Source organism: Notamacropus eugenii, chromosome 2, assembly GCF_028372415.1.
Source record: "Notamacropus eugenii isolate mMacEug1 chromosome 2, mMacEug1.pri_v2, whole genome shotgun sequence".
Lineage (NCBI taxonomy): Eukaryota > Metazoa > Chordata > Mammalia > Diprotodontia > Macropodidae > Notamacropus > Notamacropus eugenii.
In genome coordinates this window covers 386,587,427-386,601,256 of record NC_092873.1, presented here as the reverse complement: position 1 = coordinate 386,601,256, position 13,830 = coordinate 386,587,427, and the positions used below count along the sequence as shown (strand labels likewise).

The 13,830-nt window shown below is 39.5% G+C and overlaps 1 protein-coding gene across 3 annotated transcripts in view; it reads left to right on the top strand.

The window, feature by feature from the left end:
* The window catches only part of TRIM67 (tripartite motif containing 67), a 72,867-nt gene that overhangs the window by 43,624 nt on the left and 15,413 nt on the right, over positions 1-13,830 (top strand). For 2 of the 3 annotated variants that reach the window (XM_072638594.1, XM_072638592.1), the window contains 4 exons: positions 592-702; positions 4,352-4,511; positions 6,952-7,097; positions 12,756-12,894. In XM_072638594.1, coding sequence (XP_072494695.1) covers positions 592-702; positions 4,352-4,511; positions 6,952-7,097; positions 12,756-12,894 — 556 coding nt within the window. The remainder of the gene's footprint in view (positions 1-591; positions 703-4,351; positions 4,512-6,951; positions 7,098-12,755; positions 12,895-13,830) is intronic. The other variant, XM_072638593.1, reaches the window with a different exon arrangement.

Here is a 13,830-nt window from a genome sequence, read left to right as displayed (position 1 = left end):
TTTGTTTTTTATGAGGGAGGGGTGTATTGAGCTACCCATGGGCCACATAAGGAGCCAATCACTGCTGCTTTGGACCATCTCAATTCTGCTTTTCTATATTCAGGATTCAGGAAGGTATATTTGGGTGCCTAATCCAAGATCATTGGGGAAAAATTCAACATTGCTTCCCACTACAGATTGCATGCAGAATTCAGATACAAGGAGAGAAGACTGCCAGGCAGCTCTCCCCACTGATTTTTTTAAATGACCTATTATTACTGTCCTTATCCTTCATTGCTGTCATTTTAGCCATGTCTTCCTCTTTCTGACCCCATCTGGGGTTTTCTTGGCAATTTTACTGGAGCAGTTTGCTATTTCCTCCTCCAGAAGAGGAAACTGAGGCAAACAAGGTTAAGTGACTTACCCCAGGGTCACATGGTTAGTAAGTGTCTGAGGCCAGATTTGAACTCAGCAAAGTGAGTCTTCCTGACTTCAGCTCCAGCACTCTGTCCACTGTAATACCTAGCTGCGCCCCCCAGCCTTTCATTTAATTCTCTTCCAAAGACAGAAAGCCATGGTATACCCCAGTGTGAACTTTTCTCCTCTTTGCAGGTGGTTTGGGACCAGATCAACCATTGCACATTAAAGTTACGCCAGTCTACCGGATTAATGGAATACTGCCTAGAGGTGATCAAAGAAAATGACCCCTCTGGGTTTTTGCAGGTAAGTGTCTTCATCATGATCTTTGCTAGGGGATGAAGGGTGTTTTCCCTGTCTTTTCTACCGGCACTGCACCTACTCACACTTTGTAGTTAAAAATAAAACCCTTTTCCACTGATTTGGAATTATATTGATTCGCTTTTGCTTGCTATTAGAAGAACATTATATCATAAAATTCTAGAGGTAGCTGGGTGGTGCAGTAGATAGAGCAGTTGGCCTAGAATCAAGGAGATCTAAATTCAAATCCAGCCTCAGACACTTAATAGCTATACGACTCTGGGCAAAACACTTGACCTCTATTTGCCTTAGTTTCCTCAACTGTAAAATGTGAATACCAACATCTATTTTATGGATTGTTGTGAGGGTCAAATGAGATATTAGTAAAGTGCTTAGTAAAGAATGTGGCACATAGTAGAGGCTATATAAATGCTTGTTCCTTTCTGTCCCTTTGTAACTGTAGAAAGGGCAGCTAGGTGGTGCAGTGGATAAAGCACCAGTGCAGGAGTCAGGAGGACCTAAGTTCAAATCTCACCTCAGACACTTGACACTCACTAGCTGTGTGACCTTGGGCAAGTCGCTTACCCCCAGTTGCCTCATCCTGGGTCATTCATCCTGATGAATATCTGGTCACTGGATTCAGATGGCTCTGGAGGAGAAGTGAGGCTGGTGACCTGCACAGCCCTCCCTCACTCAAAACAAAGTCAAGTGCAAGTCATGTCATCATTTCTCTGATGGCATGGTCTTCTTTGGCAATGAAGGACAAACACACACACAAATTGTAGAAAGAACACTAGCCTAGAAGTCAAATGAGCTGGGGACTCGTTTTGGCTCTTAGGATATCTAGTGATTATAAGCAAGTCACTCAACCGCTCTAGGCGTCAGTTTTTTTATCCGTGAAATGGGGGTTGCTGAGTTTTAAGTTTCCTCCTAGCTCTGATTCTATATTTTTGTGTTTTGGTAACTATCCTTCTACTCTTTTGCCTAATCCTCTACAGAAAAGGCAAGGATCAGGATAAAGAGACCTCTGTAAGGCAAGTAGGGCTTGGTCTGGTGATGTAAGGCTGCTTAACAGAGTGTGCATGATGGCAAGCCAGTGCTGTTATTTCTTCTCACATTCAAAAGTGCAAGTTCCCATAGGACAGAACAAATTTCCAGTTGTCCTCTGGGGTAATCCAGCCTTATTTAGAATTTGATCCCTAGCACAGCAGACTAGTTCGGAGCTGTATGATTTCTGGAATACAACAGTGATGCAGAAATAAGTGTAACCCTCTTTCTGTAAATGGAATGATGAGTTGTCTTGATTATTCATTCCCTAAGGACTCTACAGGGACAACTGAAAGTTACTAAGAGCTATTAATGCTTTGTCCATGTTCCCAGGAGCCAAAGATTCCTGGAATCTTATCCTGGCCTTAGGTAAGAGCCACCCACTTCTTGGCAGAGAGGTGAAGGAGTAGGACTGTAGAATAAGACATTTTAAGATGTGACCAATGTGGTTAATTGTTTTTCTTGGCTATTTTTATTGTCAAGGAAGGGCTTCTATGGAGAAGTGAGAATATAAGTTAGTGGAGGGTAATAGGAATGCAAAAAAAGGGAAGAAAAGGGAATCAATAAAACATTTTAAAGAATACAGAATAAGAAAACAAGAATTTCTAAAAGGACATCATACCTGGTACACAGTAGGAAGCTAATAAATTCATGTTTATTGATTTATTGACAGAAATAAACAAGACAAGTTTATTACTGCCAAGTTAAATTTAATACACACTTTAAAAACATTATATTTATAGAAGTTCATAATTTCATACAAAATGCTGTTTTGTGTTCTTTGTATACTGAAATGTTCATATTCATTGGTAATTGTTAAATACATCATTTTTTAAAATTAAGTCAAGATTTACTCTCTTTTGATAGAGAGTAGAGTTAAATGTAAAATGGATAATTTCAGTTACATTAAATTAAAAAAGATTTTGCACAAATATAACAAATGTAGCCAAGATCAGAAGGAAAGCAGAAAATTAGGGGGCAATTTTATAGATGGTTTCTCAGATGAAGGTTTCATATCTCAAATATATAAAGAACTTTGTAAAATCTATAAGAATATAAGTTATTCCTCAATGGTCAAAAGGTGTGAACAGGCAGTTTTTAGATAAAGAAATCAAAACAATCTTTCAGTGCTCTGCCTCCCATTTTATGATAGCCCTCTTGCTTGGTCTCATATTGGGAGGATGAATTAATGCATAGTGGTTCTGATTGTAAAAAAGGTAGTATTATTTTCAAAAGAGAGTAGAATGTTTCCTACTGTCAAAAAAAATGTCCCCTCCACTGAGATTGAGGAGCACCATGCTGGATACGGGTTCCTCCCTTGGAATTTGAACTAAAATCATTCCTGGCATCAATCAATAAGCATTTATTAATCATCTACTGAACTAAGAATTAAAGAAACAAAAGTAAAAATGAAAGTCCTTCTCAAGCAAATGAAGAAAATTATATGTGTGTGTATAAATATGTATATTCATCATATATGCCAAGTAAACAAAGCTAGCTTTTGGGAGCGTAGCAGTAGCAACTAAGGGACATCAGACAAGGCTTCATGTAAGAGATAATCAATGAGGTGACATTTAAAAGAACTAGTAATTCTAAGAGATAGGAGTGAAGGAGTACATTCCGAGTATGGGAGACAACCCATGCAAAGGAACAGAGATGAGAGATGAGATGTCATGTGTGAGGAAAAGTAAGAAGTCTAGTTTAGCTGAATTGTAAATTGGGTAATGCTGTGAACATGTTGCTAATGGGATTGAGGGGGACAGAGTATGGAATAGGCTTGAGAAAACAAACTAAATGAAATGAGATATAAGCAACTTTCAGCAACACAATGTTTATTTTCTTTTGCTCCTAAGAATCTAGTTGATAAAACATACTTGTTCCCCACTCTACAAAACACTCAACTAATTTTTTAAAAATTGAAATAAGGATTACCTTTGCTATAAAAAAAAAACATTTTTTTAATTTCACAGAAGTATTCACTGCAGAGTTCCTTTAAATACCAGATGTCATATTTCAAATGTGATTCCATTTTCAAAATAAAACTTTTTATAAAATATTACTAGCTAGCATTTATGTAGTACTTCAGGGTTTGCAATGAGCTTTACTTATTGCCTCATTTGATCCTCACAACAACTCTGTGAGGTGGGTTCTATTATCATCTCAGTTTTATAGATAAGGAAACTGGGACAGAATTGGTTAATTGATTTGCCCAAGGTCAGAGTTAGTAAGTATGTGAGGCAGGATTTGAACTTAGTCCTCCTGGCTCAAAGTGCTATATTCTCTCCACTGTGCTATTTGGCTGCCACATTCTCATAAGACTCAAAGTTAAGTAGTCAGAAACAAAGTTGAAGTCTCTGACTCTGTCTCTGTCTCTCTGTCTCTGTCTCTGTCTCTGTCTGTCTCTCTCTCTCTCTCTCTGTTTCTGCATCGGTCTCTGTTTCTGTCTCCCTCCCTCTTTCTCTGTCTCTCTCTTTCTCCCTCTAAAATATCTAGGGTGCATGAGACTAAATAAATGGCTTAATGGTTTCCTATCCTTGAGCCCCTCAACTTTCCATTTATCCTCCCTTTTAAAGATTCATAACACATAAACTCTAATGGTCTCTTTAAGATTTCAGATGCTCTGATCAAGCGTGTCCAGGTGTCTCAAGAGCAGTGGGTCAAAGGAGCTTTGGAGCCCAAGGTGTCTGCAGAGTTTGACTTGACCTTGGACAGTGAGCCTCTCCTTCAGGCTATCCATCAGCTGGACTTCATCCAGATGAAATGTAGGGGTGAGCTTTGGTTGGACATGTGTTCATTTTGGTGAACATTTGTTCTATAGCAGCATTGTAGATGATACTTAGGGCAATAGTAATGGCCCAGGCCAGTTCTCTGAGGCCCAAGGTCTCCTACTTAAAAAAAAAAAAAAGTAGGGTTCCAGTGGCTCAGGAATAGGGATATATCACTGGATTCATTCAGAATTTTCCTCATTTCCAAGGACAGAAACAGAACACGTTGCTGACTTTGGATTAATAAGCAAATAAAATTTATTTATTATTATTAAATTATTATTATTTTAAAAAATCTCATAAATTCAATAGGATTCTTTAATAGAACTGCTCAGAGAATCCATGGAAATAGTCCTGTTGTAGTAAGGAATGTAGCAGAAATTCCTAGTGGAGTTCTCTACTGCCTCTGGTCTTCAGAGAAAGGCCACTGGAAGCTTCAAGGGAGTGTCTTTCCTCCTCAAAGGCCTAGTTTTCATGTAATGAGGGAGAGGAGGAGGACCACTCCTACTCAGCCCAATCCGCATGTTATTCCAGTTGTGTGTTTGGAAGAATGAATAAGGAACTTGAGTCAATAACTAAAGCATCAAAGGGTTGAACTATAGCTACGGAACCTGAGATGCTTGAGATCTTTGCCTTGGAGGCATTCCCCTATATTCTTTTTTAAAGAAGAGAAACTCTGAAGAAATACCCTCACCCTTCTCATGAACCTGTTCCCAGGCTTATGCCCACTTTTATAATTTGGTGCTGGAATAACTTTTAAGCTCATCTGGAGACATAGTTTGGAACTGCTACTGTGTTAATATAAACGAAACTACTTGGAGCAACATTGATCATTGCTTCAGAGCCTTGGCTCAAAGAGCTCCAATAAAAGTTCAAAATCTTCCTTCACCTATGGGACTCTGGGACTGGTATTGTAAAGAAGGGAGTCTACACCAACCTTCCCCAAAAACTTGGTGAAGGCAAAAGGTTCTGTATTGATTGGTCCAACTACTGTCTTCCGAAAGGACAGGGTAATTGACAGTGAGAAACTGATGTTTTTTAAAGGAAAAAAAGCAGAGAAATAGTCACAGAACAAAGAAATAAATACAAAATTGAGATTTTATTCAGTTTTTAAATGAGGGACTAGAAGTGTCAGTCTATGTTCTCTTGTCCCTGAACTCATGGCTAAACTGTATTCCCAAACAATTTTAAACATACTAGCATATGACCCCCATATTGAAAAACCTGAACCTGAGCTAAAGGTATTGTTTCAATCAATCAACTTCCCAATGAAATAGCTCTAATCTATTAGAACCTGAGTATTTTCTTTAAAAAAAGAAATCTTACCTGAATTGTGTAAAAAATCAAAATATACTCCCAATCATTCCTGAGGGACTCATTTTCCTATCCCTGATTCTTAGATTCAAGTCTGAGGCAGGTTGGTCCTGAGAAAAGGAATGAGCAGAGACAGAATCTCCTGGAAAGATGCTGCTGATCCCTGAAAGGAGCTGATCCATTGGCACAAGGGCATCACAATTCTAGGCAGACTGGGAATAAGTGGCAGGAGAGAGTAGGCTTCTTTGGACTACTTTCTACCTGAGAAAAGGGGCCCTTCAGGTACTTCCCTTCTCCATGGAGGAAGGGTGCTCTAGAGGCTTGATAAAACTCTTCCCAGACAAAGGAGCAATGCAGCTCCCAGACAATCTCAGGGGAAAGTGTTTGACTGGTGAGAAGTCCCTCTGACCATGATCATCCTTGGAGAAGAAGAAATTTAGGGCCTCTGGTCCTCTTAGGACAAGGGTCTAGCAAGTCCTACGTGTTTCAGACTGGGGAGAGGGAGAGCACAGCTCCAGGGCAGTGCAGGATACATGTGGGTGAGAAATGAGTACCCTAACCATGATCTATCACCATTGATCCTGACTGAATTTGCCTTGGCCGCCAGAATTCCTAGTTGTGCTGCTGTTTCTATGGTTAGTTCGCCATCCCTAGGACCAAGCTTCTGCCTTAAGGTTACTTTGAATGTTTTCAAATTAATATCTTCCTGAATGACATACCGGAAGGGCCTGGGCTATGAGTTGGATGACTAGGGTTCTAATCATAACTCTGTCATTTAATTCTTGTTTGACTTTGGGGAAACCATTTAATCTGTCTGGTCCTCAATGTCTTCATCTTTAAAATATGGATATTGGAATACGTAAACCTTAAAGTCCCTTCAAGTTCTGATATGAAGGGCCCGACCAAAGGTGTATGTGTATTTGGGATTCCTGACAAACTCCTTGTGGATGCTAACTTGGAGACTGTCAAGGAGAGATTCAAAACCCAAGTAGGTTTTCTGTGGCCATGACTCTCAGTGGTTGGAGTTATCACTTGAGTGGGGGGAACAGACAAATTCTAGGATGCTTCCTTTGGATGTAAGATAGGGAAAGATAGGACTACACTAACCTGTACTCAGTTCCTGTCGCAGTGCCTCCTGTCCCCTTACTGCAGCTGGAGAAGTGCTGCACCCGAAATAACAGTGTCACTTTGGCCTGGAGGATGCCACCTTTTATCCACAGCCCTGTGGAGGGCTATATCCTGGAGCTGGATGATGGGGATGGAGGGCAGTTTCGGGTGAGCTGATTTGTTCTAGGAGTCTGAATGGCATGGAGATGATGATGGTGGTGGTGGTGGTGGTGGTGGTGGTGGTGGTGGTGGTGGTGGTGGTGGTGGTGATGATGATAATCTAGATAACTTTTCTCTCTGTGCCAGCAAAACAAGGTTTTTTTTTCCCAAGAACTCCCTGGATGCAGCTTTTGGATGTAAAGGAGACCCAGGTTCTAATCTCAGTTCTGATGCTATCTAACTGGGACATCAAGCAATTTACTTAATCTCTTTGGTTAGCCTCAGTTTCATTATCTATACAATTGGGATTGAACTAAATGACCTATGATCCTATCCTAACTCTAAAATCAAAGGGAACTAATCTGAGATCTTAGACACAGGGTGAATCCTAATACCAAGGCAGTATCTGACTAAAGAAAACTGGTTTCTGATTGATATGTGACTTAGAGCAGAAGGAATATCCAAATAGCTGTGGTGTTCAAGATCATTTTAGGAAGTAGCACAGAACCCCAAAACAATGTCAGGCATATGAAGATGTCATATGCACATGTGTAATTCTAAGTTTCCCTCTATTTATCCAAATGCTACCCCTAAGGAGTGTCACCTCTGCCAGCCCACTTAAATAGCATCCTTTTCTGAATCGGCAGCATTTATTGTGTGTATTATTCACAATGCCCAGGAGAGAAAGCATGGGGTAGTGGATAGAGCGCCTGCTTGACTCAGAATCAGAATCAGGATCAGGAAGGCCTAGTTTAAATCTCACATTGAGCAAGCCCCTGAAAAGGGTGGAGAATATGCTGAGAACACAAAGTTTTTAGACTCTCCAGAGACATACTTAACACGTGATACTCAAATTATAGGATCCTTGCCCAATGATCAACAAATGGACAGAGTAATGGAGAAACTGAATTATAGGAATGTTGATATTCCTGACCCAAATGAAACCAGAAGTCTAAAATAAGTCATAGCTAAATGGCAAAATAGCTCACAAATTCTCTTTGGAAAGGCAGATGAAGGAGATGGCAATGTGGGCTTGAAAGGCAAAAAGAAACAGCATTTTACAGGATATTTGGTCATTTCTTATCACAGCGCTCATGTTCAGGCTACCATGAAGATAATTGTAGTTTATGTGACAAATTTTTTTGTAGAGAATAAGGAAACAGACATTCTACAAGTGTCATCGTGACACTTGCAGGGTCATGTAAAGGTCATGATGACCCATCATCAAGGATCATCATGACACGTCCAATTTGAATCAATAGATAATCTGGTACTCTATGACTTCACTGCAAAGGTAGGCATAGGGAAAGACAGTGAAAAGTGTCTTGGAAAAAATGACTTTTGTAGAAGTAAGAAATGAGGGGTCAGAGGCTTGTGGAAAACAGAGAAGAAGCCTCATGCTTGCATATCATGAATACTTTCTTAATAAGAGAATTAGAATATTTGGGACGTGATAAAAAAAAGAAATTGTTTGTATTTTGACACCCAAGAAATGATTGGCTACCAACATAAGAGTGATTGTCCACTCCACTCCACTCTAATCCCAAAAGCATTTATTGAGCGCATACTATATGCAAGAAGCTGTGGTGGGGACTGGGGATATGAAGACAAGACAAAAGCTATTTTACTGTGATTGTTCCAATCCATGTTTAGTCAGAACAACAACTTGCTCATGCAAAGATAAAAATCCTTTTCAAATTAGAAGAAAGGATAAAAATGAGGAGAGGGCATGTAGCATAATTGAGGCTGCTCCAGTATGAACTACTGAAACAAGCTGCTGACTAGGAAATTGATTTTTTTTAAAATAGGCATCTACATAGACTATTACCATTTCCTAAGTGAGTTTAACTGATACAAATCAATGACTACAACGAGAATTTTAAAAGTGTAGATTCTATGTAAGCCAGAAAACATTTGATTTCCTTGTCAAATCAACAGATGGCAGCAAGACCAACCCTGGCTTAGTATATCATTTGTTAAAATCTTACAGAAAAAGATAATGAAATATTATGAGAATTGCCTTATAAATTATCAAGTAGCAGCAGATAAAAAGAAAAGGTTACACATAGATCACTTGTCAAAACGACCAACTAAGCTACAGTATCCCAAAGACATTTAGAGATGAAATTCGGTACAAGACCATGAACAGATGGAAAATGGATAAAAGGCTGAGTATGCTAGTACAGTCCTATAATCCATGCTACTAGAGGAGGATGAAACTGAGAGATTGTTTGAGTTCTGGAGCTCTGAGCTACAGTAGGGCTGAAGGCAGTTAGATATCTAGCATTAATATGATAAGGCCAGAAGAAGGTGGCAGGGAGAGGTGAACACCATGCAGCCCAAGGAGGGATAAACCAACCAAGGTCAGAAATGGAGCAGATCAAAGCTTCCCTGCTTATTAGCAGTGGTGTTGGCCAATATGAATGATCATTGCACTTTCAAGCTAGGTAAGAGAGACAAGAGGAGTAGAGAGATGGAGAGAGAGAGGGAGAGAGGGAGAGAGGGAGAGAGAGAGAGAGAGAGAGAGAGAGAGAGAGAGAGAGAGAGAGAGGGAGAGAGAGAGAGAGAGAGGGAGAGAGAGAGAGAGAGAGAGAGGAAAATGGAAAATATCTATCAATATAAATGAATGAATGAAAAAGAATTTAAATTCTTACTATGTGCCAGACATTGTGTTAAACACTGGGAATAGAAGCAAGCCAGCCCCTTCCCTAGAGTTTACATTCTAATAGGAGAAGACAACACAGAAAGGAGAGTGGTGGCCAGGGAGGAATGTTTTGGACCAGGAACTCGGAAGAATGATGATAGCAACTACAAGTTAAACGACTGACATGTCCTTTCCAGGAATGATAGTGTTCATTTGATTACTATTCCCAGGCAAGATAAAGTAGATGCTCACCAGTCATAACTCAGAGTCACATGGCTGGGAGCTTGATTGCTGGTTGGAGATAGGGTTTTCTATAACAAACTGTTTTCTCCACAAATGACAGATGTTTCCACACTTAAAGCATAATATCACAACCACTGGTGTACTGTACAAGAAGTCACTAGAAAAGAAAGGAAGAACAGTTCAACTAGACCAAGTATACACAGAGGAGATCTGTCCTGGAAGCACATAATTCAGAGGACATTGAGAGATTAATACTTAGGCCATCTGAAAAAGACAAAGATACATTATAGAATATATAGGGAATACAGAATAAGGGAAAGATACACTTATAGAAAAAAAGGAACATACTTTATAATTACCCCCCAAAAAAGTGACTGAAGGAGTATCAGTAAGTACCATTCCGTAGGCCTGTTTTTCCATTCCCACAGTTTTTTAAATAAGTTCTTATAAGAACAATAAACACATGCATTGAGGATATCCTTGATAAAGGCTTGAGTAGGGAATGGGCAGATTTTCACAAATTGTATCCTACTTTCGACTACATCTTTTCAGTCACATAATGACTGGATTGAAATGTGCAAAGAATACACTATCCCATTATGCTTGTTTTTGACTGACTATTAAAAAATATTATACTATAAAGTAAAATGTCACTTCAAAGACTCTCCTTCAACAAGGTAACTACCATGCATAAATCAAAATTATATTAGATAATATTCAAAAAAGAAAAAATAATGGGTAACTTGGTTCAATAACTCCATGATAATACAAAGAAGTATAAAACCAAATATCACTGCCATGAATAAGAGACCAAATTAAAAAGGGATTCCTTATAGATGGTGAGGTCCCCCAGATTCTTGTTTTCAGATGACACTGTGCTGATTACATTAAGCCCTGAAACACTGTAGAGTCTTCTATTGAGATCTTTACTCAATTGACTAGGAGGAGGATGAAATTAGGCTGGATTGCCTTTGAGCAATCACACAATGTTCTTAACAAACTCAGGTTTCTCCCTGAGACAAAGGCTCATTTTTTAAAATTTCAGTATTATTGTAGTGATACTGTATAATTTCAAGCTATGGAATAATACAGAAACCTACCAGGGAAGCACATGACTAGGGAAACCCAGGTACTTAAGGCACCTCATAACACAAGATGTGTGCCTTCTTCTTGGTGTCTCTGGAGAATACTAGTCACCATCTGGGCAAAACTATTTGTCTATGATCTGCTTTCCTTCTTGTCCTCACAGTTTTCTAACTGGACAAAGTTGCTTCTGGGCTGCTCTTGGGATGTTAAAGCAGTAATAAGCTCCAACCTCTAATAGCCAACCTTAGCAGGGTGCTGAAAAAGTATTATGCTCTTGTTGCAAGTAATTGCCTTCAACTGAAGAACTACCATGTTCTCTGAGGTTGGCTCTATGGAGTTTAGTAATAGGGCCATGCACCTTTACCCTCGCCAGCTCTTTAAATAGCAGGTAATTCCGATTTATCCAAGTATCTCTCAACAGTTACACTTCTTTACAAAGCAAAGAAGATGCAAAGCCTGCCTTTCCCACTCTGTTTCTCCACCTTAAATCAGAAAGCAGAGAAAAGTAAAGAGCAGTGTAGGCAAAACTTGAGAAAGGTCCCTTTTCTCAAGTTGTAGATGGCACTAGAGGCTAATACTGCATTTCTTCAACCAATCAGCTCTCAGCAAAGCAGTGTCTCTCTTCTAATCAGCACAGTTCCCAGCAAAACAGCTGCAGATCCTTCCTATAAGCCTTGATCAGCTCTCTGTCAGCTCCCGTATTCTATCTTCTATAAGCAGCCACTCTTGCAGTCTTCTGTATCTTCTGTCTCTGACTCTTTCTCTCCTACTTCTATCTTTACCTGATCATCTCTTTGTCCCCCTTTTTTAGCTCCTTCTTCTACCTAGCTTCTAATCCCTCAAATAAGTACTCATAAAAAGTGATCAGTTTGCAACTTATGATGTGAAATCAACAGTTGTACTTTTCTCTCAGTTATAACCCCAAAAGCTCTCATATGACTATCTCATATTCCTCAGTTATTTGAGGAATCAACTCTGTCTTTCAAAACACAGAAAATAGTAATATACAAATGAGCTAATAGACCACAATGGCCTAAATCCAATTCCTCAGTCAGTGATCTGCCTTTATTTAAATAGTTCTTCCCAGTATATTTATCTGAGGGGAATTCTCCCTCAGATCTTCAGGAGCCTCTGTATCTCCCCTCCTCATTTTATCTGAGAGGCTATTTTCTTCTTCAAGCTGATTTTATCAGTTTTTCTTACCAAAGCAGTATTCTTTTTCTGCCCCAAGAACATTTTAGTAAATTTTTTTTGGTCCTATTCCCAGTGCCTAGCATAGTGCCTGGTACTTGGTAGGTGATTAATAAATTAATGTTGGGCTGAATTGAATTGAATTAGATAACAAATACTGTTAGCTAGAGGAGGTTATCAAGTCAGTGTAGGTCAGCCAGCTTAATGTTACTAAATACTTTAAATTGAGGACTAGCTTTAATGTTGGGCCATTACTCTGATTTGAGGTGACCAGGGCAATAAGAGATCATTGATTATTATGATTCTTGCTCCAACAATAACTGCTTTCAAGATCTATGAAAGTCATGGGCTTATAGTTGACAGGGAATTTAGACATTTGATCTCCCCACCCCCAAGGAAAGTCTTAAATTACTGAATTATTATCTACTTATTGCTTTTGTGCCATTTCCTAATTGAAATTTACAAATGTGGGGGGAAGCTTAATGGTCTTGCCTCTCATTTAGGAAGTCTATGTTGGCAAGGAAACCCTGTGCACCATTGATGGCCTCCATTTCAACAGTACCTACAATGCAAGAGTCAAGGCTTTCAATTCCTCTGGAGTTGGGCCTTACAGCAAGACTGTCGTTCTTCAGACATCTGATGGTGAGTCTTGTTTACATTTTTCTTCAAAACACAACAGATATGGCCACACATGTCTGTGGTTTCCTATGGGATATTTATTTCCCTAAGGATGCAGACCTGGACTGCATTTCATCTTGAGGGTGGGATGGCCTGATAGCAGCAAACACACTGTAAAGGAAACGTCAGCAACTTAGAACACAGAACTAATGTGTTGTTATGTTTCTTGTTCATACATAAAATAACAAGATACCTACCTTATCTCATCCTAAGAACTCATAAAAATATCCCCTCCCACATCTATACCTGACCCCATACCACAACTAAAGCAGCTCTTCTTTAGTCACTGAAAATCCAGCAGTCCTAGAAGGTTGAGAAAAATCCCTTGATGTGCAAGCCATGTTGGTGGGCTAGCGATGGAGCAACCTGGGAGGGTAGGGTTGTTGCTGCTGCTGCTGCTTGCTTCGTGTAATGACCCCTGAATGGTATTTGATATTCTAAGGTTGAATGGGTTTCAGTCTCTAGGGCTTTCGCCCTTTCTCTCCACACTAACACATTCATCAAAAACAAAGTGAAAAGAGCTCAGATGTGACAGCTGACTTTATTTAGCCTAAACACCCATCTGGTTTTTAGGTCATATGAGTACATTTATAGATAATCAGATCTTGATTTTCCATGCCAGTAGATGGGAACAATACTAGGGATAGAGAATCAAAATCCATGGATGTTTTGCTTCTGCTAAATCAAGGCCACAGCTTCCCCGCTTCCCCAGCTGCTATCCCTTCCTTGCCTCACAGAGCCCTACTCCCTGTTGTCCAACTGCTTACTGTTCATAAAGAACTAGGAGCTCCAGATTGTAACCCAGGTGCATATGCTCCCAGAGGAGCATAAAAGCCTAAGAAGCAATAGCAATAAAGGGAAACTGGTGAATATTTTTTAAAAATAAACTATCTCAATCAG